At 47.9% G+C, this 27,114-nt stretch overlaps 1 protein-coding gene across 2 annotated transcripts in view; it reads right to left on the reverse strand.

Moving 5' to 3' along the window:
* Nucleotides 1–11,642: 11,642 nt before the first annotated feature.
* ABL1 (ABL proto-oncogene 1, non-receptor tyrosine kinase) overlaps nucleotides 11,643–27,114 on the reverse strand; it is a 127,877-nt gene continuing 112,405 nt past the window's right edge. For both annotated transcript variants that reach the window (XM_081179188.1, XM_081179189.1), the window contains exons 7-11: nucleotides 26,367–26,551; nucleotides 21,585–21,737; nucleotides 20,244–20,333; nucleotides 18,918–19,082; nucleotides 11,643–16,813 (exon numbers count right to left, since the gene is read on the reverse strand). In XM_081179188.1, the coding sequence (XP_081035314.1) occupies nucleotides 15,156–16,813; nucleotides 18,918–19,082; nucleotides 20,244–20,333; nucleotides 21,585–21,737; nucleotides 26,367–26,551 (2,251 nt within the window). In that variant the 3' untranslated portion in view covers nucleotides 11,643–15,155. The remainder of the gene's footprint in view (nucleotides 16,814–18,917; nucleotides 19,083–20,243; nucleotides 20,334–21,584; nucleotides 21,738–26,366; nucleotides 26,552–27,114) is intronic.

A 27,114-nucleotide genomic window follows, 5' to 3' on the forward strand; every position in this document is an offset into this window, starting at 1 on the left:
TAAATATTTGCTTGTTCCTCCCTCTGGTTTAAAGGAGGGAACAGAATCCCCACCCCCACCCCAAGTCCTGCAGAGCCCCAATTGAGCATTGCTTCACCACAGAAAAATAATCTGAAGATGAAATCTGGAGCCCACCAGTTAGCATGACTTTCCCTGAGCCCGGTGCAGTTTGGAAACTCTTTCATTGCAGCTGGATGGAAAATTGTCAGGCTGGATATTTATTAAGGATCTGAGTGCTTAAAGAGTGTTGCGGGGTGGGTTATAAAGTAAGAGGACTGTCTCCATGGAAACATCAATTAAAAGCTCCCAGCAGCTTTGCTGTTCAATCAAACCATACATTGGGGTTGTTTTCTGAAACAGAGCTCTCCCGTGGGATGAGATTAAAAGCAGGGTTTGTGAGGCATCCCCTGCACCCAGCCTCTGGTCATCTTCCTATGCAACCTGGCTGAAGAAGCAACAGGTGTCATTCAGCCAACCATTTCCAGAGCAGCAAAAAGACATGTGCTCTCAGGGCTTCAGCCCTCTGTGGGTCTTGAACTTGAGATAGGAGGAATGTCAGGCTGGAACTTGGCCTAGTCCATAGCCTCTGTCTCTATCCAGATCTGTGCTTGCCTCTATGTCCAGCATCCAAAAGTTGGGACACAGCTGGCAATTTGCTGATCTCTAGGAGAAAAGCTGGTGCTCAGCTGTGGAGGATCTGCTTTGCACGCAGAAACTCCCATGTTAAGTCCTTGGAATCTCTAGGTAGGGCAGAGAATGGCCTCAAAAAGGATATTGCAGGGTTGGGAAAGCTTCAGAAAAGGGCAAGCAAAATTATCATGGAGCTAGAGAATCTCCCCTATGAAGAAAGGTTGCAGCGTTTGGGACTTTTTAGTTTAGAGAAAAAGGTGAGTGAGAAGGGACGTGATAGAAGTTTATAAACTTGGCGGAATAGCAAAAGTGGGTAGAGACAAGTTTTTCTCCCTCTCTCACAACACTAGAAATCATGGACATCCAATGGAGATGAATGTTGGAGGATTCAGGGCAGATAAAAGAAAGGGGTTTCTTTACGCACCACAAACTGTGGAACTTGCTCCCATGTGGGGGCAAACAGCCGGTAGTTTAATTCTTTATTGACAAAGAAAGCACCAACCTACAGTAGCTCCAGAGGTGAATTAAACACACACACACACACACACACACACACACAATCAATCCCCAGGCTAATGCTCTGAGCTGGATTGTTGGAGCAACAGGCACAAGTAACCTGTGACTCCTTTGACATGGAAGCTGTTGCTGTGCCTGCTGCTTTCTGTCCCCACTTCAGGCACCTTCTCTGCTTCAGCTCCTGGCGTGTCCTGCCCTTCCTCACCCATCTCTGACTGCTCATATCTCTTCCCATCCTCCAGCTCTGGCTCCTGCCTTGTAGGAGGCACAAACCCCCATAAATTGCAACCCACTTCCTCTGGATCAGCCTCTGAACATGCTAACCCTTTTGCCATTCAATAGAGCCCCACCAGTCCTTAACAGCAGCTCTCCAGGGTTTCAGAGTGTTCTTCCCTAGCCCTACCCAGAGACGAGAAGGATTGAACCTGGTGCCTTTTGCATGCAAAGCAGATGCTCTGCCAACAAGCTAGAGTGTTTTAACTATGATGAAGTTAAGGTTCCAGTCCTCAAGGTATAAGAAGCTACATCATACTTTACTGGTTGCTGGAAACCACAGACAAGGAGAGTGCTATTGCACTCAGGTCCTGCTTGCGGGTTTCGCATTGGGCCAGTGTGAGAACTGGATGCTGGACTAGATGAGCTATTGATCCAATCCAGCAGGCTCTGCTTGTGTTCGTATGTACTGAATCAGAGCATTGGTCAAAGCAGGTGCTCTATTGCTGAGTTATGGTGCTGTTACACTGTTGAAATGGATATGATGATTCAAGAAAATAACCCTTGGGATAATGGGGTTGACTGCAAAGTCTGTGAGACAAACTTAGTGTGCTGCCAATATTTTGGTTTTCTGTAAAAGCAGATTTAAAAAAGCATGAATCAGAATATCAATATATTTATCTTTGGGGCACAGAAACTGGCAGGAGCACCTACCATCATAGAATCATAGAATTGTAGAGGACCCCCCAAAGTCATGTAGCCTAACCTCCTGCAATACAGGAATCACTGCTAAAGAATACTGTTATCCAATAATTCTCAAAGATTATGGACAGTGACTCTGAGCTTGCATCTGCAAGCTTCTTTAGTTTCCTTGGATGCAGCTCATCAGGCCCTGGAGATTTGAATTCATTTAAATTAGCTAGGTGTTCCCTCACCACTTCTTTTCCTATCTTGGGCTGCAGCTCCCTCCTTACATCCTTTAGTCTGTTATCAGCAGGTTGGGCATTGCTTTCCTTTTGGGTGAAGAGGCAAAATAAGTGTTGAACAGTTCCACCTTCTCTCTGTCACACAGTAGCATTTCTGTCTTCTCCATGCACGAGATCTACTACTTGTTTGTTCTTCCTCTTGGTTTGAACATAGCTGAAGAAACGTTTTGAAAATTATTTTTAACCTCTCATGCAAGCCTGACCTTCTTCCTGCAGCTGTTGGCTGCTCATATATACTCTTTGTGGTTTCCCTTTTCTTCCATTTCTTATACATGCCCTTAAATCTCAGTTCATCTGTAAGCTCCTTATGCAGCTACACCAGTTTCTTCAGATGTCCAGAACTGGACAGTACACCCAAGTGGAGTCTGTCTAAGGCAGAATACATTCATTTCCCTTGATCCTGATGCTATAGTTCTGTTGATGCAGCCTAGACTTTCAGCCAGTGGAAACAGAGGAAAACAATAGAATGCGAAAAACCAGAGATCTGTTCAAGAAAACTGGAGATATGAAAGGAACATTCCGTACAAAGATTACCATAGTAAAGGACAAAAGTGGTAAGGACCTAACAGAAGCAGAAGACACAGTGGCGTAGCGTGGGGGGTGCCAGGGGTGCCAGCCGCACCGGGCGCAACATCTGCGGGGGGCGCGAGTCCAGAGGGAAGGGACAAGTTCTTTCCTCGGCCGGGCTCCCCGCCGCCGCCGCCACCGCCAGCCTTGCGCCCTCCGCGCGCGCGCCCCCCGCTGCCGCGGCGGCTGCGCTCCACTCACTGCTCGCAGGAGGAGCAGCCGCTGCAGCAGCGCTGACGCCGCCACCGACGCCTGGCTGGGCACGGGCAGCCTCCGCACCCCGACGCCGACGCCATCCCCTTCCCCCTTTTTTTCCAGAGCTGGGGGAGGGGGAGGTTTTAAAAGGGGGTCTTGCATTGGCGATCCTGCAGCACTTTGGGCCGCACGACGCGAGCGCGCAGCACGGATCAGCCACGACCCCACCCCGTGCATTTCCCGGGGAAAAGTGCTCCGCGTGGGAGGCGCGTTTCCCCTTCATTCCCTCTCGTGCAAATCCTCCTTGGGTTCCCTCCCCCGTCTTTCCTCTCCCTACCTCACAAAAGCCTCACCTCGTCGCCTCCTCGCTGCCTCTCGCCTCCGCAGGAGCGTTTCCCTCCGCGGAAGTAGGAGCAGGGCGCTTCTGCAACTTTGGATTGCAACTTCCTGCTTCCCTGGGAAACAGAGCCCGGCCGGGTCAGTTGTCCAGCGGAGGGCCAGTTCTCTCCTCCCTCCCTCTCTCTCTGCAACCCTTGCGCCCCCCCCTGCGTACTACTTGCAATGCAACTTCCGCGCTCCATGCGCTTTCATAGAATCTGTCGAGCTGGAAGGGAGCCGAGGGTCATCTAGTCCCACCCGTTGCAGTAATACGCCGCTGCCCCTCTACAAGGGATCGAACCTGCAACCTTGGCCTTATCAGCGCCGTGCTCTTAAACTGAGCCATCCGGGCTCCCCTTTCCCCCACCTTCTTGCGTGCCTGAACCTGTCCGCGTTTTGCATTCTAACACTTGCAAGCTCCATCCTCCAGCAGTTCCCTGACGCCGGCTGCGCTTCCTTTCAGGCCAATACTTGGCAGCCATAAATTCGCACCGTGTCCAATATCCTATAAAAAGCATTAATCAGAATACCTTGCAACATTTCATCAAAGAAAATTGAGACGCCCTATTCCATAATAATAATAATAGTAATAATTTTATTATTTATACCCTTCCCATCTGACTGGGCTGCCCCAGTCACCTTGGATAAAAATATAATAAAACATGAAACATTTAAAAAAACTTCCCTTCAGATGACTTCTGAAGTTGTAGAGTTACTTATCTCCTTGGCTTGGGGGGTGTCTAATAAAAATAAAAATAAATTATTTATACCCTGCCCATCTGGCTGGGCTTCCCCAGCCACTCTGGGCAGCTTCCAAAAAAATATTAATACGTCAAACATTAAAAGCTTCCCTAAACAGGGCTGCCTTCGGATGTCTTCTAAAAGTCTGGTAGTTGTTCTTCTCTTTGACATCTGGTGGGAGGGCGTTCCACAGGGCAGGTGCCACTACTGAGAAGGCCCTCTGCCTGCTTCCCTGTAACCTCACTTCTTGCAGGGAGGGAACCGCCAGAAGGCCCTCGGCGCTGGACCTCAGTGTCCGGGCAGAATGATGGGGGTGGAGACGCTCCTTCAGGTCTACTGGGCCGAGGCCGTTTAGGGCTTTAAAGGTCAACACCAACACTTTGAATTGTGCTCAGAAACGTACAGGGAGCCAATGTAGGTCTTTCAATGTAACTTCATACATTATTGTTGTTGTTGTTGTTGTTGTTGTTTAGTCATTTAGTCGTGTCTGACTCTTCGTGACCCCCTGGACCAGAGCACGCCAGGCACTCCTGTCTTCCACTGCTTCCCGCAGTTTGGTCAGACTCATGTTTGTGGCTTCCCCTCCCCATCCAGCTTGGTTTCCCTAGCCACTCGGAAACCCGAACCCTATGGAAATAGGGATGTCAAGGTTGCAGGTTCGATCCCCGCACGGGACAGCTGCGTGGTCCTGCATCTTTCCTCAGGGCCTGCAAGACAGAGCTGTTCCACCTGGCCTTTGGTTTGGACTCAGTGGGACCCTTATGTCTTCCCTCCCCTTACAGTTTTGATTTGTGGTCTACTTTTAAAATGAGGCTGCTTTTCAAATTGCATTTTAACCTGTATTTTAAATTGGTCCCTCCCCCCATTATGTTTCTATTGTAATTTTACCGGTGTTAGCTGCCCTGAGCCTGGCTCTGGCTGGGGAGGGCGGGGTATAAATAAAATGTATCATCATCATCATCACCACCACAGGGGGTTGGACTAGATGACCATCGGGTCCCTTCCGACTCTACGATTCTATGATTCTATAAAGTCAAGTGTTACCGGAAAAATCCAAGGGCACGCTCGCACTCGAGTGCTAAAATCCACGGGTTAGGGGGCGCAAATTACTTGCCTTGCCCCGGGTGCTGACAACCCACGCTACGCCACTGAGAAGACATCAAGAAGAGGTGGCAAGAATACACAGAGGAATTATACCAGAAAAATATGGAGGTCTCGTACACCCCAGGTAGTGTGGTTGCTGACCTTAAGCCAGACATCCTGGAGAGTGAAGTCAAATGGGCCTTAGAAAACACTGCTAATAACAAGGCCAGTGGAAGTGATGATATTCTAGCTGAACTATTTAAAATTTTAAAAGATGTTGCTGTTAAGGTGCTACACTCAATATGCTAGCAAGTTTGGAAAACTCAGCAGTGGCCAGAGGATTGGAGAAGATCAGTCTACATCCCAATCCCAAAGAAGGGCAGTGCCAATTAAGATTGCCGGAAGAAATATCAACAACCTCAGATATGCAGATGACACAACCTTGATGGCAGAAAGTGAGGAGGAATTAAATAACCTTTTAATGAGGGTGAAAGAGGAGAGCACAAAATATGGTCTGAAGCTCAACATCAAAAAAACTAAGATCATGGTCCCATCACCTCCTGGTAAATAGAAGGGGAAGAAATGGAGGCAGTGAGAGATTTTACTTTCTTGGGCTCTATGATCACTGCAGATGGTGACAGCAGTCACAAAATTAAAAGACGCCTGCTTCTTGGGAGGAAAGCAATGATAAACCTAGACAGAATCTTAAAAAGCAGAGACATCACTCTGCCAACAAAGGCCCATATAGTTAAAGCTATGGTTTTCCCAGTAGTGATGTATGGAAGTGAGAGCTGGACCATAAAGAAGGCTGATCGCCAAAGAATTGACGCTTTTGAATTATGGTGCTGGAGGAGACTCTTGAGAGTCCCATGGACTGCAAAAAGATCAAACCTATCCATTCTTAAGGAAATCAGCCCTGAGTGCTCACTGGAAGGACAGATCCTGATGCTCCAGTACTTTGGCCACCTCATGAGAAAAGAAGACTCCCTGGAAAAGACCCTGATGTTGGGAAAGATGGAGGCTACAAGGAGAAGGGGACGACAGAGGACGAGATGGTTGGACAGTGTTCTCGAAGCTACCATTATGAGTCTGACCAAACGGCTCTAGGAAAATATGCTGGGCCACCAAAGATCCAAGGGGCAGAGTCAAGTTCCCCACCACCACTGGCTGAGACCACTGGCTGCACCCTTTTGTCGAGAGGTGTAGTCTAGAGGTGCAAGCAGAGCGTAGGGATATGAGGCTGCATTGGGGAGGGGGCAAAGACCCTTTACAATTTTTTCTGCATCAGAGCCCCTGCCTCAAGCATCCAAAAACTACCCAATCAGCATGAATGGGGAGCTTTTTAGCCAGTGGTACCCATCAGAATGAAAGGAGACAAGTCAGCCACAAGGATGGGCTCCGAGTCACTCTGGAAAGGTGGGTGGAAAGGAGACTTAAATCACTAAAGGACTCTGCAATTCAGAATTTGCCACTTCACTGCAGACTTTGGGACAATATAAAGATTATGGATGGTGGGGAGAAAGTGGGTATAATAATGCCCCCACCCTTTTGGGGAAAGGGCTAAGTTTTCAGTAGGAACAAAGGAAGTGATCTTATGATATAGGCACAGGATTTTCTGTTAAATCTCTATCTTGAGCTTATCTGCATGGATTTTTTCTAACTCCTGTTTTGCTCCTTGCTCTCAATGAGGAGTTGTTTGTTACCAGCTCTGCTAAAAGTGCAAACAATTATCATATATTATGTGTGTTATTATACGCCTCTCCACTTGAGGCTTCCTAAAGGAACCAGCGCATAAAATGTATATACACACAACAATGCAAATAACTTATGTGTTTGTGTTCTTATAAAGCTGTGGCAGAAATATAGTACTGGATGAGGCTGGACTCTTTTAGATGGATTATAAATATAATAGACATACTTTAGCATCCCATTTGGCATACAATTAGTCAGGCAATGCGCGAATGGCTTAGACGTAAGCCGACACTCAAAAGGCGGTCCAATGCAGGCGAAGCCAAAGTCTGTGCCTGAATCCATTTAAAGGACATACATAGTTAAACCTGATGGTACTTGCTCCCGCAGGAGGCATTAACAGCAAACAGCTTGGATGGATGGCTTTAAAAGAAGATCTATTGATGGCTACTAGCCCCAACGGCTAGGCCAGGCATCCGCAATCCAAGACGGTAAACGCTTCTGAAGATCTGTAGCTGGAAAACGCTGGAAGAGACTGCACTGTTGTGCTCAGGTCCTGCTTGTGGCCTTCCCTTTGGAACATCTGGTTGGCCACTTTGAGAAGAGGATGCTGGACTAGATGGGCCAGTGGCCTGATTCAGCAGCCAGGCTCTTCTGTTTTCCCTCCACCATGGGAGGCAATATGCCTCTGAATACTAGTTGCTGGGATCCACAAGCAGGGAGAGCGTTGCTGCTGCTCTGAGGTCCCATTTACAGGCTTTCCACAGGGGCATCTTGTCAGCCACTATGAGAACAGGATGCTGGACCAGATGGGGCACTGGCCTGATAGCAACTGCCTTCTACACTTTGCAACCCTGTCCAAATGACCACAGGTTTCAGCCGCACCTCCAAACATATTAAGTCAGGTAGGAGAGCTTCTTCGGCCCAAGGTCCATGTTCCCTTCTAGGCAACCTTCTGAGGGTCATGTGTCGGGGTGGATGGGGCCAGCAGCAAAAGTGGGCATGGTATAAAATGTTTGCTTACACAAACCCTTTTCTATGTTCCATCCAGGCAAGCAAGGTGCATGATCAGGGTTAAACGACACATTGCATGCAGTCAAAAACTCTCTAGAAGGGTGCAAAGAAGGATCAATTAGAGATATGGCCTGGGAAGAACAGGCATGGCTGTGGAGTGAGTCCTAAAGGTCTGGCAGAGAGGCCTGGAGGGTTGCATTAGTCCTTGGGCCTCAGATTTCTCCTCACCTGTGTTTTAAAGACAGCATTCAGGGTTGGAAGCTTCAGAGAACCCAGCTTCAGATTCTCTTCACAGAGACAGCCCCACAAATTTAAACACTCTCCTTGCCACTTTTGGTCCAATATCAGATTATCATAATGTGAAGAGTGTGAAGGGGACACCATCCGTCACTTCCAAGGTAGGCCAGCAAAGCAGGAATTAAGTCTCAGGTCAAGCTGAGCAAAAGGAGGGCAGGGAGCTAAAAAAACAAAAAATCTGCAGAAGTATCGTACTGGGGGGGGGGGACCCATAGAAAGGACAGTGAAAAATAAAAATAAACCACCCTTCTTCACGCATGGATCCAAGAGCCAAACTTAGCTTCAAGGAGAGAGGGTTCTCACGCAGGTGGAAGAAGATCTGCCAGGGGAATAGAAACCAGGGAGGGAAATTCTGCTGGCTCAGTTACTTTTGTCAATTTCAGATCATATTTTCTGGGTAGGAAAAAAGCAACACAACAACAACAACAACAACCCTTCTCTCTGTCATCCCTCCTCCACCAACCTTCGACTTCCCCCCCCCCCAGTGATGAAAGAAGTTTGCCAAGAAGAAAAGCGAGGGCACAGGGGCTCGGCTGACCCAGCAGATGTAAAGCTGTGCTCCCACAAAGAACATACGTCTATGAACACAATAAAAGCCCTGCTGGATCAGGCCAGTGGCCTGCCTAATACAACCACCAGCTTGTACCCCACCATCTGATATCCAGAGGTAGTTTCCTTGGGTGTGGAGGTTCTATTGCAGTAGACCTCCATATGGAGAGTCCTGCTGGACCCATCTAGTCAAGCATTCAGTTCTCATGGTGGCCAACCAGATGCCTGAGGAAAACTCTCAAGCAGGAGCTGAGCACAAGAGCACGCTCTCCTCCTGCAGTTTCCAGTATCTGGTATTCAGTAGTAAAGACCCCCCCCCCCATGAAACCCGATAGCGAGCCACTGCCAGTCAGATGGGCCAATTGTCTGACTTGGTAGAAGTAAGTTTTCCATGTTTCTGTTTAAATGAAACCTTTATCTGGATCCATGAGGACTAGAATCTTACTTTTTTACGGGGAAGTGCTGAAACAGTGTTTGAGCCCTTGCTTTGTATGCAGAAGCACCAATGTTCAATCCTGGCATCTCCAGGTGGATTTGGGAATGTCCCATCTAAAACTCTGGAGAGCTGCTGCCAGTCAATGCAGACAGTACTGAGTTAGATAGGCTGGCTCAGTTTAAAGCAGATTCCTGGCTTCCTTTCCACATCTCAGTGATATGCTGAAGATGTTTCCCAAGGCTACTACACACTGTGCAACCTTTTACCATCCACGTAACAACAACAGCAGCAATAAAAATCCTGCCCTCCCCCCAGAGAATGTCCCCCCCCACTCTCTCTCTTTCTTTGTTAAGTTTTCCAGCCAAGCTGCCTCTGAAAAAGGGAGGGCCAGCATTCAAGGCTGGCCCTGACAGCAAACATTATCATTTCAACTACGTACTACACAAAGCAAGCAAGCTGCTATCCTCTGCACTCCCACCCCCCCAGCCAGGGCGCTCTCTCGCTCTTGCTCAGGCTCAATAACCCTGAAAATTGGAGCTATCAAACTGTTAAATGCATCGATCTGTTAAATCAACTCCCACCGTATTAGGCTAAGTTTAGGCTTCAACCCAATTGCCACCACTTTTGTCCAACCCACCACTCCCAGCTTGATGTGCTGAGCTCCTTTGGGGAACCTTCCCTCCCTCCCAGATGCAGCCGGATAAAACACAGCAGAAGCTCAAATGCCTTCCCTGAAATGCCAAAGATCACCTGAAAAGCTCACACTAGGAAGCAGCTGAACCCCCTTCTCTCTCTCTCTCTCTCCCAACCAGCACAGGAAATTCCCACCTGCCAGAGCCAATGAAGCACCGAGCTAAAACTGGTCAATGGCTGTTAAATTCTCCCTGCCGGCCTTATATGCCAGAGATATAAAAATGAAAATCATGCTCAGCTTTCCATCTCTTGAAGGGGCACAGGCATAAGAACCTAAGGAGAGCCCAGTGGCCCATCTTAGGCCAACAAGCACCCTGTTCTCACAGTGGCCAAACAGATGCCCCAAGCGGAAGTCTACAAGCAGGACTCACAAGAGCACTCACCCCTCTTGCGGTTTTCCAGCAGCTGATATTCAGAAACAATGCGGCCTCTGACCATGGAGGTAGAGCATACCCATCATGGCCAGTAGCCATGGATAAGCTCCTCCTCCTCCATGAATATGTCCAATTATATTTTAAAGCCATCCAAGTTGGAGCCCATCACTGCCTCTTGTGGGAGTGAGTTCCACAGTAGCTATACATTGAGCTGTGTGAAAAAGTCCTGAATCTTCCAACACCCAGTTTCACTGGATGTCCCCGTCCTAGTGTTAGATCAGCTTTCAACTGGTTTTCCAAATCAAAACCTGTTTATGATCAGCCGCAGGGTGGGCCCTGAAAACACACATCTCGGATGTCAAAGGCCAGGGTAAAGAGGTGCATTTTCAGCATTTTTCAAAAGCTGTATAGCGAAGGTGGTGGGCATACCATTGTGGGGAGCAAGTTGCACAGCTTAGGGGCTGCCACAAAAAAGACCCTCTCCTGGGATGCCACCACCCCAAATCTATGAAGGTGGTGAAGCTACCAAGAGGGCCCCTTCTCTGACGATTTTCAAGCCAGGGAAGGGACTGTAGAGAAAGAGGTAGTCTTTCAAATATTTGGGACCTAAGCTATTTAGGGCTTTAAACAATAGCGTGTGTCTGGAATTGGGCTTCGCTGGCAACCAAAACAGCTGAGATCTGAAGGGAACCCCAGCCAGTAATGTGGGTGCTGCATTTTGGACTAGTTGACGTTTCCATCTTCAAGGGTAGCCCCACAGAGAACGCACCACAACAATCAAGTCCAAAAGTTACCAGAGCATGGAGGACCATGGCCAAGTTATCCCCGTCCAATATAGCCTATTGTTCAAAGGCAGAGTTGCATTTGTTGCCACCCCTTCAGACACTTTTGCCTCTGGCCCTCCTCATCCCTGGAATGCTGCTCATGACAGAATGTGGTCCATGGCCTGAGGGGGGGGGGTTCCCAACTCCTGAGAGATTCTTATGCTTGCCCCAGAATTACCAAAAGCTCTAGCATTGCCCTTCTCGCTGATGCACAAGCTTTCTATGTGTGAGAAATTTTTTCTGGGGAGGAGTTTCACCACATCTTGTGTGTGGACTTCTGAGCAGGTAGAAGGCTCCCCTCCCCAGAAATTCAGAGAGAAAAAAGTGCTGCTTCCATGCTGAATCCCACAATGAGGCTGTGCAGCATACCGTCAGGTGTTGAAGGGTGTCAACCTTCCTATCCATTTGAAACCGGAGAGAGTTTGACTTCATTTGACAGGGAAGAAAATGCTCCTCCTTTCTTTGACATCAATTTATTTAAAAAAACAAAACGCTAAGGAAGAAAAATCTGGAATTATTTAAAAAACAAACACAAAGCCAAAGATAGAGAGAGAAAGCCATTTACAGGGGGGAGGGGAGGTATCCTCCAGCCCCCACCCCTGCATTCTGAACTGGACAATCATCAGCTGAGGGAGGAAAACTACAAAGTCCCGCAAGTATTATTGCGTGGGTGGGTGGGGGTGCAAAGAGAGACACAGCTATTCACATGTTGTAAAACGAAACAGACAGAAAGACCTACAAAACTGTGTGTAATATTGAGTTACAAACATATATCTATAGTGGCAACAAGAGATTATCCACAAAAACGAAATTGGTACCCTCTGGAAACAGTAGAGCCCAACAGGAAAAGAGAGATATCTTTTTCTGGGTGTGTATGTGAGTGTTTAGGGGTGCAAGTCTTTTTTGGTCTACTGTTTGTTTTTTGTCATGCACATCTGGGTCCACAAAGGCAGCTGGCAGTGGTGCATTTACATCCCCATATTTATTGTCATGTACAAAAAAACAACAACCATGTTATGACTATGTTGCAAAGCGGTGTGCGAATGGGTTTTGTGGGTGGAGTGGAGAGGAAAGAGTCTCAGAAATGTCACAGCGACATAACCAACATATAAAAAAGGAAATCGTAGCATCATAGAATTGGTAGGGTCATCTAGTCCAACCCTCTGCAATGCAGGAATCACAGCTAAAGAACCCTCAAAGGGGAAGGCAGCAATGTAATTTAAAAGTGGTTAGTGCTGAAGACACATAGAGAGGATAAGGACAACGTGAGGCAAAAGATGAGAAGGAAGGGGCGAATGATAATCGGTTTTGGTTTCCTTGAGCCTCGCTTTTTAAAAAATCAAGTGGTGGTAAATTGCAGTTAACAGGGTGAAGTAGCATTGAGCTGATCAAAAAAACAATTTTTGCCAAGGGGACAGTAGGTGGGATTGAAACCTCCTGGGCAGTAAATGTGACAGTAGACTGGTGAGCAGGTGATGGGACAAGGCTTTGGGAAGCCAGCAAGACAGGGGAGCTAATCACTTTGCAAAGGGGCAGGGGGCTAGCTATGCTCTTGGATTAGGAGATTCTGTCAACAAATGTCTCATTGGATAAAACTGCTCCTGGCTCTTAGAACCCTCTGTGCACATGAGATCAAATGCTCCCCCGTGCGTGTCTGTTTATCTAAGAACATAAGAGCCTGCTGGATCAGGCCAATGAGCCATCTCGCCCAGAATCCTGTTCTCACTTTGGCTAACCAGATGCCCGCAGGAAACAGGCAAACAGAACATGATTTCAAAAGCACTCCCCTCTCAAGAGTTCTGGAAATCAGAAGCATTACTGCCTCTGACTATAGAAGCAGAGCACAGCCACCGTGGCAAGTAGCCATCAATAGCCTTCTGCTCCCTGAATTTGTCCACTCCTCTTTTAAAGCCATCCAAGTCTATCTTATCTATATATCTATCTATTTAATTGAGGATGAGGGATCCTACAGAGACAAAGACAGCATGTGACATGCCTTCTTCCTGCACACTTCTTCCTGACATGCCTAGTTTGGCATCTGCAGGGAATTACCTTTTGCATTTAATCATCTAATCCCCTCTTGGCACTTGTTAGGACCGGTGCTACTGTAAGATGAGCCTTTGTCAAGAGGGGTTTATGAACACAAAGGATTGCAGTTCATTTTCATTAAATCAAGAGTCAGTGGTTGTGTGCCCTTACAGACGTTATTGAACTACAACTTCCAAAGTCCCTGACAAGGGGCCAGGCATCCAACAAGAACTAGTTGCCAGTCCCTCATTGTTGGGCTCACATCTCACAGCTCCCATCCCCACTGGACTGTTGGCCATGCTGGCCGCTGAGAACTGGGAGTTTCAACAGCATCCAGAAGGCCACAGGTTTCCCATCCATGCCCTGAACAAAGTACTTTGTAGTCCAAATATGAAAGCACAAAGTGAATCTACAGTGGGAATGACTGAGCTTGTTTCAGGAAGGAAATTAGTGTGGGAGGATAAAATTCTCTTCTGCCTCTGGTTAAATACTGATAGTAAGCTCCACTTCTATGAAAATTAACAAATTTCTGAAAACCCACCAAAAGTGTTTCTTTGCAGGACAGTGCTACATTTTTTTTTTTGAGGGGGAGAGATTTACAGCTCCCATTTTAATTTCTAGTCAGATGCTAGCAATTCACCACCAGCATACATTTCGGGAGGTACCTGCTTTAACTGATGCCCTGGTTGAATCATGCCATTTAGAAATAATTTGGCTAGGCTGTTTATTGGAGAGATGGGAATGCGGTGGTGGTGGTGGTTTTTCACCACCAGAACTGGTCTAAGGTAAGGTAAGGTAAGGTAAGGTAAGGTAAGGTAAGGTAAGATAAAGGACCCATTGACAGTGGATACAGGTAGTGGTGGGAACATGGGGGCAAAGGGACATAATAATTACTCAGGTTCTCCTGGCAAGACAGGGCTTTTGCATCATTGCCAATATCTCCTCCTCCCTCTGTCCCCTTCGCTATCCAGTTCCAAACTGGAAAATACAGAGATCTGGTGCAGATGACAGGGAAGTGGAGAAGGGCAGGTATGGAATAAAACACCATACAGGGGAGAAGAGAAGGAAGGAACTTGAAGAGACCTCCTCCATACACCTTTTGGCCGGGAAAACTGGTCCAGGCAGCAGGGTCCATCAAGCACAGCCTCCAATGTACAGGTTAGTCCAAAAGAAATGAAACATTAAACAGGAATAAAAGGAAATGATGCCAGCCTCAAAACTGTTCAGTCATTTCCCCTCAAGGCGAGAACTCCACAGATAAGAGGATTTCGAGACAGCAGGGAATCTGGGTTAGAAAAGGGAGAGGGGGGGAGGGGGAGAGATATGTGGATGGGTGGACCATCTCTCAATGAGTCTCTGGTTCAGGGGCTAGACTTGCAATGAACAGGCAGCTTTGTGCCCACACATGATAGGATGGTGTGGTTCAAGGTGAAGCAGAGGGTTTTGAGAGCCCTTAAGGGTGACACAGAGGGAGGGAGGGAGGTAGAAGCCCTAAGAGGATCCTGTGTAACGCCTGGCTAAAATTGAGGAGAGCTGTTCTTGCACACTTTCTGTGTCTGTTTGTGTATTGACTTCTTTCCATCACAGGACTCCAGGTGGTGCACCTTTGTATCTCCTGGGAAGCCTCCTGTTCCGGCAGTGACCAGATCCAGACCTGCTTCACTTCAGTGAGCTTCATAGCCTCACACACCCCTTGAATTGTATTTCCTGGGACCCACTGGTTTCAGTTGGGTCAAGCGCAGAAGACATCACCCTGTGTTAGTTAATATGTGTGATGATTTTGGGGCTGTTTTGTTCTGCCCCAGGCCACAAAATGCCTTGGCCAGTCCCAACTGATGCCCTCCACCCCCACCCATGCCACCCCACCCCCAAGTCCTGCATCAGCACTCAGTTGTGCAGCAACCCATCATCTTCCCCAGTTACAGGTATCCAGTGGCTTCTGCTACCTCTGGACGATATCACTAATTTCTTTCACAGAACTGAGCAGCTTGCTAAAGTCCTGGGTGGCAGAGGGGCCCCCGGTGGCTGCAGTAGGGCAGATCTGGAGTTCCCGGAGGCTGTTCTCCAGCTTGTTGATGGCTTCCCGGAATGTGAACTTCCGCATCTGCTGAATGGAGTCCACGTAGCTGACACAGAAAGTGTAGAGATTCTTGCCTGCCTCCAGGACGGCGCTGTGGCTCACCATCTGCTCAGAGTTCTTGCTGATGGCCGTCCGCAGAGCCTCAGAGCTCTCCAAGACCATCCCCTTGGTGACGGCACCACTGGCGATCTTCTCTGGGGGCTGGCGGGTCTTTCGCAGGGAGACACGAGTGGAGATGAGGGGGATGAAGGCCGTAGAGGGAGGCTGGTCAACACTTGGGGCAGATGAGGGAGAAGTAGTGGAGGAGGCGGAGGCTGCCATCAGTAGCAGTTTTGTGGCGGATGGGGGCTTTGGTACAGAGGAGATCGCAGGCTTTTTCATTCCCTCTGCTAACAGACTGGACTTGGGGGGCTCAATGCTCGAGGAGTCTGTGGCCTGAGTTGGCTGCTTGCCCTTTGGCATGGGTGTCTCCTCGTGTCCCGGGCTAAGACCCCCCTTGCTGCTTTTCCCTATGGAAAAAGATGAGGAGGAGACTGGAGGGGGCGGGGCTGGTTTCAACTTGGAGAGCTTCCCCTTGTCTTTCTCCGAAGGCTGTTTTGCCTTCCTCAGCCGGGGCTCTTCAGCAGGAGCTTTGCTGAGGAAGATGCCAGCTTTGGCAGAGGGGCTCTGCTCTGCTCCCAACCCACCTCCTAAGGCACTGGATTTCATGCCTTCCTCTTTGTGAGGAAGGCTGGCGGGAGGCACAAGCTGCTGCCTCCGGATAAGTTTTGGCGTCAGTGTGGGCGGGCTGGAACCCGGGCTGGACTCGGCATCTCTGAAGACGTCTTCAGGTGCCTCATCGCTCTTCTTGAGCAGCCGAGGAGGTGGGGTCACTGTCCCCCGGGTGACCACATCTGCCTTTGCCTCGTTGGCCCTCTTCCGAGGCAGGGCAGGCTTCTCACTCTTGTGCCCCCCAAAGGTGGATGAGTTGAACTGACGCCCTGTGGATTGCAGGTTCCGGGGCAGGGTGACCGACTTCCACTCTGTGTCCTTGGTCCCATGGGGCACACAGGAGGCCGAGCACGATCGCAGGAAGCGCTTGCTGGCAGAGTTCAAGCTGTTCTCTTCCTCACTGGCCCCTGGCCGGCTATTGGTGGCAGGGCCAGATTTTTTCCAGGGGTTGGGCGACAGCAACCCTGAGTTCCCAGACACAGTCCCATTGGTGACTCCAGCCTCGCTGATGGCACCTTGGAACCTGGCGCGGTCCTCGGTGTCTGCCAGCGCAGCCCCGTTGCTGCCCTCCTTGCCCTCTTCCTCACCCCCTCCCTTGCGGTCCAGATGGGCGTCCGCCTCCCGGAAGGAGCTGCTCCGCTTGGGCGGGGTGGGGGCCATCTTCTTCTTCTTCTTGATGAGGGCGCTGAAGAGGTTGGTCTTCTTGTCCTTCGGGAGCAAGCGGTCATCCTCATTCAAGCCCCCGTCTGCAGGGCCCCTCTCCTTCCGCAGCAGCAAGGGGGACACTGCTGGCTCGTGGTCCGCGGGATCTGCAGAGCAGGAAAAATAGAAAGTCAAGAATTAGACAGCACTTGCTTAACCGGCAAACCAATCTCCTCGCCTTATGGGCCTGTCTGGAGGTTGATTTGAAATGTGGCAGGCATAAGTTACACTGCTATAATAATAAGACCTGGTATTTATTCTAAGCTCTCAAAGTGCTTCACATGAATTATGTCAGTAACTCTTATTAGGTACAGCAGCATGATTATCCCGTGCCATGCTGCAGATTTGTTTGGCGGGGGGCGGGCAGAGAGCAGCTTATCTAAGGACACCAAATGACTTCTCAGCTCATTCTCTTAAGTAGCTACTTTTAAAGATTTACTACTGTGAGACGTAGTGACGACCACTGAGTTTAAGAGCGGATCAGGCACGTTCATGGAGGAATGGGAAGGTTTATTTATCAGCAGCTGTTAGCCATGATAGTTAGGTGCAGCCTCTCTGTTCAGAGGCAGTTTATCTGAGAGCTGCTGGGAAGCAACATGCCAGTGCCCTTGCGTCGTGCACATGGTCAGAGGCATCTGGTTATCTGATGCTGGAATAGAGGATGGTGGACGTTTGGAGTCTGAAGAACCAGCATGGCCCTTCTTAAGTTCTCATTCCAGTAACTTGCAACAGAAATCTTTGGCCTGTAGGCCAATTTGAATAGGCTTTCTAGAGCTGGGTGGCCATTTGTGTGCAGCTGCCTCTTAATCTCAAGTGTCAAACTGCAAACTTAGCTCAGCAATACAGCACCTGCTATGTATGTGGAAAGTCTCAGGTTCAATCCTGGCAGTGTCTCCAGGTAGGGCTAGGAAAGACCAGCTGCCTCAAACCCTGGAGAGCCACTGCCGGTCACTGTAGACCATACTGAGCACGATGGAACAATGTTCTGTGTATAAGGCAGCTTCCTATGCCCCTATTTAATTCAGAACCACAAGGAATGGAATCTTTCTTTATTATTAAGACATGGAACCACAGATCAGTGGTAAGGCACCTGCTTCATATGCAGGAAGTCCCAGGTTCAATTCCCAGTTAGGACTGGGAAATGCACTTGTGATCAACCAGATGCCCTATGGGAAGCCCACAAGCAAGATCTCAGCATACCAGCGTCACCAGGGACACTTAGGATTCCAAACAACTGGCACCAGGGGGCATAGTACCTCTAGAGCGAAGGCAGACCATCCTTGCTGGATCAGACCAGCAGCCCATCCAACCCCAGAAGCAGGGCTGTAAGGCGCATGCCATTGCCTCACCAGCAAATGGCACTTCCAGGTAGATTTCTCTTAGACATGGAGGATCTTTCCCAAATACCACAGCTAATAAGAACACAAAGAGCCTGGCTGGTGGATCAGGGTAAAGGGGGCCCAATTTAGTGGAGCAGCCGGAGACTGTAAGTGACCCTCCTCCATAGCAGCTGGATTTCACTGGCAGAGGGAGGCCTGGCCAGATTGCTTGAGAGCACACCTGGGCTCAATCTACTAGGGTAGTAGGAGCTATATCAAGGCCTGGTCCAATGGGGGCAGGGGCGCCCTCAGCAGCAGCAGCTGCTTCAGAGGTAAGCAAGGGCAAGGGCTACCTCCTTAACACCACCTCTCTGGGGATGGCCTTGCCCTCATTGTTTAAGATGTTTTAAATTAACTGATTTAGAACTTGGATGTATTTTTAATTTGAGTGTCACACACCGTTTGGAATCAATTTTTTTAAACTCCTGTTTTTAACTTTGTCTGTTGTCAATAATTTTAATGTTTGCTTAATGTTATTTGTGCCAAAGTGCTTAGGAGTTTCATGTACAATCAAGTGGCATATAAATTTTGTTAATTTGTTTAACTATTTTTAAATATATATATATATATGTTAAAATCCAGATTGTGCCCTGGTCTGGTATGAGCATACATCTCAAAAAATCCTCATAATGCTACACAAAACAACCACATCCATATTTTATCTCCTTCTCATAAACACACACACATCAAATCTAGGAAGGAGCAACCCCAATGGTCATTGGAGTCCTGACCCAGCTGTTTTGTGTGCTGCAGGCTGCCTCAAGCCTCTTCAAGGTTCCTCAAGTGTCCTGGAGCCACCTTGAGTCACCTTGCTACCAGAGCTAGGACATACCGCATTCCCCTGGCCCTTTGGTGGATCCCGCCTCCAAGCTCTCATTGGCTTCTTTGCATTCAGCTCCTCTTCTGGATGTCCTTGTCTTTGTTGGCAGTTCTGGAGCTTGTAGTAAGGTGCTCACTACGCTTCTCATTCCTTTCTTCCCCAACTCTTTCTCCACCTCTGGAAAACACAAGGATGGGGTGGGGAGCAGGGGGAGAGAGAGCAAAGAGTCAACAGGCACTAACCAGAGTTAGCAACTGGCAGAAATTAAGCCTTTACTGCAGTGCAGGCCATTCTATTAGGACAAGTGAGGCACCACCCCACCAACCCCAGCCTTCCTTGAAACCAGCTCAGGGGGCAGCCCTGCCCATCAGCTTCCTTATCAGGTCTTGCTGCTGCCCCTTGTAAAACTCAGAAGGGAGGAGGATGGGGACAAAAATACAAGTTGGGATTCAGCTAGGCTGGTAAAGGAAAAGCGATTTATATGTGTTGTATATGCAATATAACTGTGCCACCAGATGGTGATGTGGAGTTCTGGTTTTCTCTACCTGTTTTCCCTGTTTAAATTTACGACACTTTAAACGGAAAAGCTTCTTTGATGTGTCCAGATCCAGCCTTGGTTGGCTCTGCTTCCTAGATGCATGGGGTGGGGAGGGAAAGCTCTAGGGCAGTGTTTTTCAACTTGTGGGTCCCCAGATGTTGTTGGACTGCAACTCCCATCATTCCTAGCCAGCATGACCAGTGGTCAGGGATGATGGGAGTTGTTGTCTAACAACATCTGGGGACCCACAGGTTGAGAACCGCTGCTCTAGGGGGTTAATGGGGGGGAATGGCAAGGGGTTGGAGAGCTGAGAGAGTTGGGGACACAGTGCCTGGTATCTCTGTGTGCGTGTTTGTGTTGGCTACTAGTCCATTTTGGGTGCTAGTCTTGAGTTTCTTTTAAAATTGTTTTTATTAAAGATTTTCTTGGGTTACAAAAGTATCTACATAGACTCTATTTTCAGATGGGGGAAGTAAAATTAGATTATTTTACTTAGTGTATATGTGAGGTTTTTATGTCAGCATCACTTGGGTAGATTCTTTCTATTCATTTATTAGTTTTCATTGGTGCTGAGAACATGGTTGGTTGCCTTCAGCTGACTGCAGTGGGTTTTGTCTGCCTGAGTTTCTGGACCCAGAACTGTTGGTGGCCCCCTACCCTGACTTATCAAAAGAAGATTTCCACTACATCTCCAAAAATAAAATAAAATGCATGGGGTTATGCAGATGAAGCAATCATGCAGAAAACAAAGCACTTATCTCGCCTCCCACAGAGCGGGAATTATCCGTGATGGCACCTACCATCAGAAATGCTGGATTCCTGAAACATAGTTTCAAACGCTTGGTGGATTTCTGCAAAGGAAGGCCTATCAGATGGGCTCCACTGCCAGCCTGAAAAGTAGGAAAGGAAGGGCGGAATGTTAGCGTTTTGTAAAATACCTTCAACACATGTGCAAACCCACTCTCTCTACCATGCAGTTTCTTCCCATTCTCACAAGTTAAGAACTCTTTGGGAGGAGTAGCCAAACTCCCTGATGGGTGAGAAGGTGCACTTCCTTGAGTTCTCCCTCCTAGCCATAAGGGTGAAGCGATAGGGGCTATCAGCCTAACCTACCTAACAGGGTCACTGTAAGAATTAAATGAGGACCTGGGAGACTGGGGTTCAAAGGTGACCTTGGGCTAGGCAACATCTCTCGGCCTAACCTATGCCACAGATTACCGTATTTTTCGTCCCATAGGACGCTCCGTCCCATAGGACGCACCTAGTTTTTTTGAGGGGGGATAAAGGAATTTTCCCCCTTTATTTCCCCCCCAAAAGCAGGTCAGGGAAACCGAACCAGGTCGAGGAACAGCGGGATGGCGGCGCTGCGCCTCCCTGCTGTCCCCCGAGCTTGTGGGGCTGGCCCATGTCTGCCCGGTGCGGGGGGCGCTCTGCTTCAGGGCGCCCCTCGCGCCAGGCGGCAGGCTGCTATCCGCAGCCTAGACATCCCTGCGGGACCTCCCACAGGGCTGCCTAGGTTGCGGATGTGTTCCCGAAGCGCCGGGCACTCTGCTTTCAGGGCGCTCGACGCTCCGGGAAGCAGGCTGCTATCCGCAGCCTAGACAGCCCTACGGGACCTCCCACAGGGCTGCCTAGGCTGCGGATGTCTTCTTGAAGCCTGGAGGGCGAGAGGGGTCGGTGCGCACCGACTCCTCTCGCTCTCCAAGCTTCAGCAAAAGCCTGCATTCGCCCCATAGGACGCACCCAGATTTCCCCTTCATTTTTGGAGGGGAAAAAGTGCGTCCTATAGGGCGAAAAATACGGTACGTTCTGCAGATTAAATGAGGAGTGGGGGGGCAGACCATGTACACCACCTTGAGCTCCTTGGAAAAAAAAGGTGGAATGTAAATGCGATAAATAAAATAAACAAGAACACAATGAGTGTAACTAAAGCCAGCTGAAACAATGCAATGCTTTCATCTTCAGTTGGAATAACAATTAACTCACATTTCTCAAGGGGACACCTGGGCCTGTCATCTATCGGCTTGTTCTTACAAGGGTCAATAAGGGCAGAAGACCAGGTGAAGAGCGGCTCCCTGCTTCTCTGTGACTGCAGCCGACCCCAGCAACCCACTGAGATGTAGAAGTAAGTAAAACCTTACATGCTCTCATGAGCTCATAGACTTTCTCCGGACAGCCCTCAGGTCGTTCCATTCGGTAGTCCTTCTCCAGGAGCTCATAGACCTGAGAGAGGTCGATCCCAGGGTAGGGAGACATCCCATATGTTGCGATTTCCCAAAGCAAGACACCAAAGGCTACAGGGGAAGAGGAAGTCTGTAAGACATTTTCAATGTACTGATACTTTAAATGGGAGCTTATGACAAAGGTGGGGAACACATATAAACAACAACAACAGGTTGTATCTACCTTCTGTTCAGAGTAGGCCCACTGAAATTAATGGACCCAAATTAGTCCCATCAGTTTCAAAAGGTCTACTCTAAGTAGGATTGACATTCAGGAGATAAAGCCCAGTGTGATTTTAAGGCATGTATCGTTGTAGCCAATTCTACTCAAAGCAGACCCATGTGGTGTAGTAGTTAAGAGTGTCAGACTAGGACCAGGATTCAAATCCCCACTTAACCATGTAGTTCACTGGGTGTGACCTTGGGCCAGTCTCTGCCTCTTAGCCACATCTACCTCCCAGGGTTGTTGTGGTGATTAAATGGGGCAGAAGAACCATGTGTGCCACCTTGAGCTCACTGGAGAGAAAGGTGGGATATAAATGCAATAAAAATAATTATTAGTCACATCCATCAATTTCAATGGGTCTACTTTAAGTAGTATTGATGTTTGGGGGGGGACCAATGTAATTTTAAGACACATACAGGTGTAGCCAACTAAATTCTACTTCAAGCAGACCCACTGAAATGAGCTATGCCCAACAATTTCAATGGGTCTACTCTGAGTTAGGGCTAAAATGGGATACCGCACGTAATTTTAACATGCAATTATATTGTGTTGAACTATTGTTTTTATTCATTCATTCATTCATTCATTCATTAAATTTCTTTTAATGCCAAGGGGGAAAAAGAAGCATTGCCTCAATAAATACGGGGACTAGAGCTATGGCGTGTGTTTCACACTTAGCTTGTCTGTTAATCATGCAATGCACATACCCAAACCAGGTTCGTGCATGGCAAGGAAAAGTCTAGGAGAAGAAACCACCAGGGCTAGTTAAACCAAAACAAATCTCTCCAAAATTATTGCTGAGGTAAAGAGGCCATCTAAACTATCCCTGGGTTGGAGTTAATAAGCAAAAGAAAGGGGCATCCAAAGCATATTCAAATGTGTAAAACTGCTGATTTTGTATATATTTTGATGCGTTTGAAGTCAATCTGACTTATGATGTTTGATTTTATTGATGCTTTTAATGAATAGTTCACATATAATTGTATGTAAATTGCTCAGAGGGTTGTTGTCATTGTCAGTAGATTGATATATAAACCTCAATTGAGATACTTTGCTCGCAGAGCATCTCTGCCCAAATCTTTGGCACCCTCCAGGTAAAGGGTCCTCTGGGGAAAGGTGAAGATTATCCGCTGGTGGTAACACAGAGGCAGGCTGCTTCATTGGAGGCCACAGTCTCATGGCATGCCACAGAGGCCCCATCTGTGTTGACGTTCTGCCGGCTCCTGAAGACACACCATTTTTGGTGAACTGAACTTATAATTTTATTGTCTTTTTTCTTTATTCTTTATTTATTCGTTTATTTTTCTTTATTTTTTAACCAACAACCAAAACCCAAACAGTGAAACCCCCCAGGCGGCCGATACATTGAGTATACATAATCAATAATAACATATTCAAATCAACCATATGTACAGTTCTATATACATTAACATTTCTCCCTCCACAAGGAAGAGTTTTAACTTATTGTTTTAACTTATTTTTCAAAAAAACCACAACCTGTTGTGCTTTGTAATTCCATGTTTTGTTGAATACTTTAATTAAGGGTGTTTTAATGCCACTGTGGATCTCTTAGCGTATATTTTAACTATATGCTGATTTTATAGTAAACTGCTTTAGAAGTCATTTTGCGATACAAGTGATATATAGATTAATTTAATGAATAATAATAATAATAATAATAATAATAATAATAATAATAATAATAATTCTTTTGAGGAGGAACCATCACTCAGCAGCAACTCCTTTACATGCAGACTCTCAGCATCTCTGATCAAAGAGAGGATAGGTTACCGGGGGGCGGGGGGAGTCTTTTCTCTTATTACAACCCTGGAGCACCACTGACATCACTGGAGTCATAGGGACAGACTAGTCTGAGCTGGTATTTATTTTTATTTATTTTCTCAATTTTTGTCCCATCCCCCCTCCCTGTTTCCTTCCTGTGAGTGTGCTAGAAGAAACACACCACTGAAATAATGAAAGCCTATGGAAGCTGCCTCTGAAACAGAGGAGGTTGCCTGGTGCATCTCTGTGTGATTTGCTGCCCTGACACAGTGTCTGCAATGGGTGGGTCCCTCTGTCACACCTTTGCCCCTGCTGTGATTGGAGTGTTCTCCATATCCTGGGGCAAAAATGCTGCAGAATTATTCACACTTGGGTGAGGCTGCCCAATGCTACTCTGCAGGAGTCCCCACTCCAGGCTTGCCTACTCCCAACTGATTTTAATGCAACATGTAAATTTGTTCCCCAGAGGTGGGAGAGCTGTGAGCAAAACACGCTCTGGTAGTTCCCCGCTCTGGGCAGCTCACATTCCATGTCGAACGGCTGCGGAGACGTTAAGGAAGAGTAACAAGCCTCTTCATCAATCCAGACAAGTCTCATGAGATAAGACAGGGCAGAATTAGCCTAATTTTCAATTTACTAGCTTGTCTCCAGTGCGAACGCTTCAAGTTCCTTCAAGTCCTGTTAAAGGCACAATTAAGAGACGTCAGGGCGGATTAATTGAAACCTCCTTTCCTATTGAGATGCTTCTTCTTCTCTGGGAATCAAATAGCTCTCCTTCACCTTCTCTAACCCACTCCAAAAAAGCCCTCTGACCTCCTTTCTCGCTTCTATCCTAAGAGCATGAAAAGAACCTGGCTGCTGGATCAGGCCAAAAGGGGCCCATCTAGTCCTGTGTTCTGTTCCCTCAGTGGCCAAACAGATGCCCCAAAGGGAAGTCTGCAAGCAGCACAACAGTGCTCTTCCCACCTGTGATTCCCAGCAAATGGTATTCAGAGGCATACTTCCTCCAAGAATGGAAGTAAAACACAAGTAAAGTGAATCTGACCACTGGTCCACCTAGTGCAGTCTTGTCTACACTGACAGGCAGCTACTCTCCTGGGGTTTCAGAGAGTGTACATTTCCAGCCCTAGCCAGAGATGCTGAGAACTGAAGCTGGGACCTTCTGCATGCAAAGCAAATGTTCTGTCACTGAGCTACAGTCCTTCTCCTAGAAACAAAGCAAGATTCCAGTCCTCATAGTTCTAAATAAAAGGCCAATTTAAGCAGGAACATAGGATGCTGCATTATACTGATCGTTGTTTCATCTAGCTCAGTTCTATCTACACAGACAGGCAGTGGCTCTCCAGGGTTTCAGGCAGGGGATATTCCCAGCTTCACTTGGAGATACCATTGGGGACTGAACCTGTGAACATCTGCATGCAAGATAGATGCTCTGCCACTGAGCTATGGCTTTGTCCCAAAGGAAGAATAATGTGATACATGTATCAGTAATCAGGTTGGTTTGCTTAAAGATGGGAGACTGAACGAAATCCTCAAGCATTGCAACTCACCTAGGAAATGAAAGCTGTGTACACACCATAGATTTGTAGCACATTTTCCCCCTCAAAGAATTAGGGGAACTGAAGTTTACCCAGCCTCTTTGACAAACTACACTTCCCAGGATTCTTTGGTGCTGGGGGATGAGGATATGTTCCAAATGTGCTTTAAAGGTACTTGAGATTCCCCTAGGCAAGGCAGAGCCTCTTGTCATCAGCTCAGGAACCTGTATGTAATTACTTCAGCCACCCCTCTCTCTCTTAACATGAAGGGAAGGCCACTGCCGTCTTGTGTATTGAGAGGTGTCACAACGCATTACATGGGAGACAACCAGGGACTGTTCTAGTCCAGCCATTTCTTTTGTTAACAGCTCGGTCCTCCAGCACTTGGGAGATTGAGGAGAAAATGTGATGTTAAAAAAACAACAATCCACAGCCTCCACAAATGCAGGCATATTATCCACCTTAGAAAACTGGATTTTTCTACAGCTATGATGGGAGTCCAGGCAGTTTTGAAATCAGTGGCTGATATCACTGCAGTTTTGAAAGGTTCGGCCTGTCATCTTGATTCAAAATGGTTTCTGGTAGCGCCCAAGCACAAACAAAGACCTGTTCCCTTGATCTCAGAAACCATCATGCAAAAATTGGTTACAATCAACGTAGTTACCCCATCCACATCCAGTCATTCTCTCCACATCCAACTCCTGAGTCCAAGTGCCCTGAACTGTCTGTCAGAACCAGTGTTCTTCACCCTTGGGGGGGGGGCACGGATGTTGCTAAACTACATCTCCCATCATCCCTGACCGTTGGCTAGGCCTGCTGAGGATGATGGGCACTGTAGTCCAACAACATTTAGATCCCAAACTGTCTCTCACCAATATTAAAAACGCTTATCCATTCACTGTTGGCCACCATGAGAACAGGATGTTGAGCCAGATGGGCCATTAGCCTGATCCAGCAGGGCTCTTCTGTTCTTCCTGTTCACTCTCACTATTCCGAGCACACTCTCCCCCGCCTCCCAACCTAATGCTTCCCTCAGTTTACCTAATATGCATGTACCACATATCACTTTATTAATCTAAAATTATTATATATATACAAACACAATATTATTTACATGTACAACAGAACACCACAGGCACGCTACACAGCTCTTACCCCAGACGTCAGATTTGATGGAGAACTTGTTGTAGGCGAGACTTTCTGGCGCAGTCCACTTGATGGGGAACTTGGCGCCGGCGTGAGCTGTGTAGGTGTCACCTGTCATCAGCCGGCTCAAACCAAAATCGGCCACCTTCACCAGGTGGTTCTCCCCAACGAGGCAGTTCCGGGCAGCCAGGTCCCTGTGGCAGCAGTGATGGGAGATGGGCTATGAAATCTCTCTCTAGATTTCACCGCAGATAACAACTTCTGTTCCATTATACGCTCACTGCTTTTCATTAAGAGTCAGTTCAACGCAACCAGAGGCTGCTCCATCAAATTTACACAAGCACGTTTCAACTGTTGATGCTGACAGAGTTGGAAGGGACCACGAGGGTCATCTAGTCCAGCACCCTGCAATGCAGGGTTTTTTTGCCAAACGTGGGGCTCGAAACCACGACCCTGAGGTGAAGAGTCTTATGCTCTACCAACTGAATGTAAGAGTGGGATGGCAGTGATAGCTGTGGCTTCTTTGCTGCCATCTAAAATTTGGTGGCAGTGGCTGTTTGCTGCAGGGAGCTTCAAATATTCCCACTGTACCCCACTGGCAAAATCAGGGATATGCCTCAGGGATGGGGAACCTCTGGCCTACCAGGGAGCCCAGTTTGGCCCACAAGGCCATTTCTCTGCAAAAGCACACCCAACTGTCCATCAGCTGATGTCACTGGGTGACACCAAGAATGGGTGGGAGGGGTTCAATCCTGCT

Source organism: Podarcis bocagei (assembly GCF_964188305.1).
Source record: "Podarcis bocagei genome assembly, chromosome: Z".
NCBI classification, from domain to species: Eukaryota; Metazoa; Chordata; class Lepidosauria; order Squamata; family Lacertidae; genus Podarcis; species Podarcis bocagei.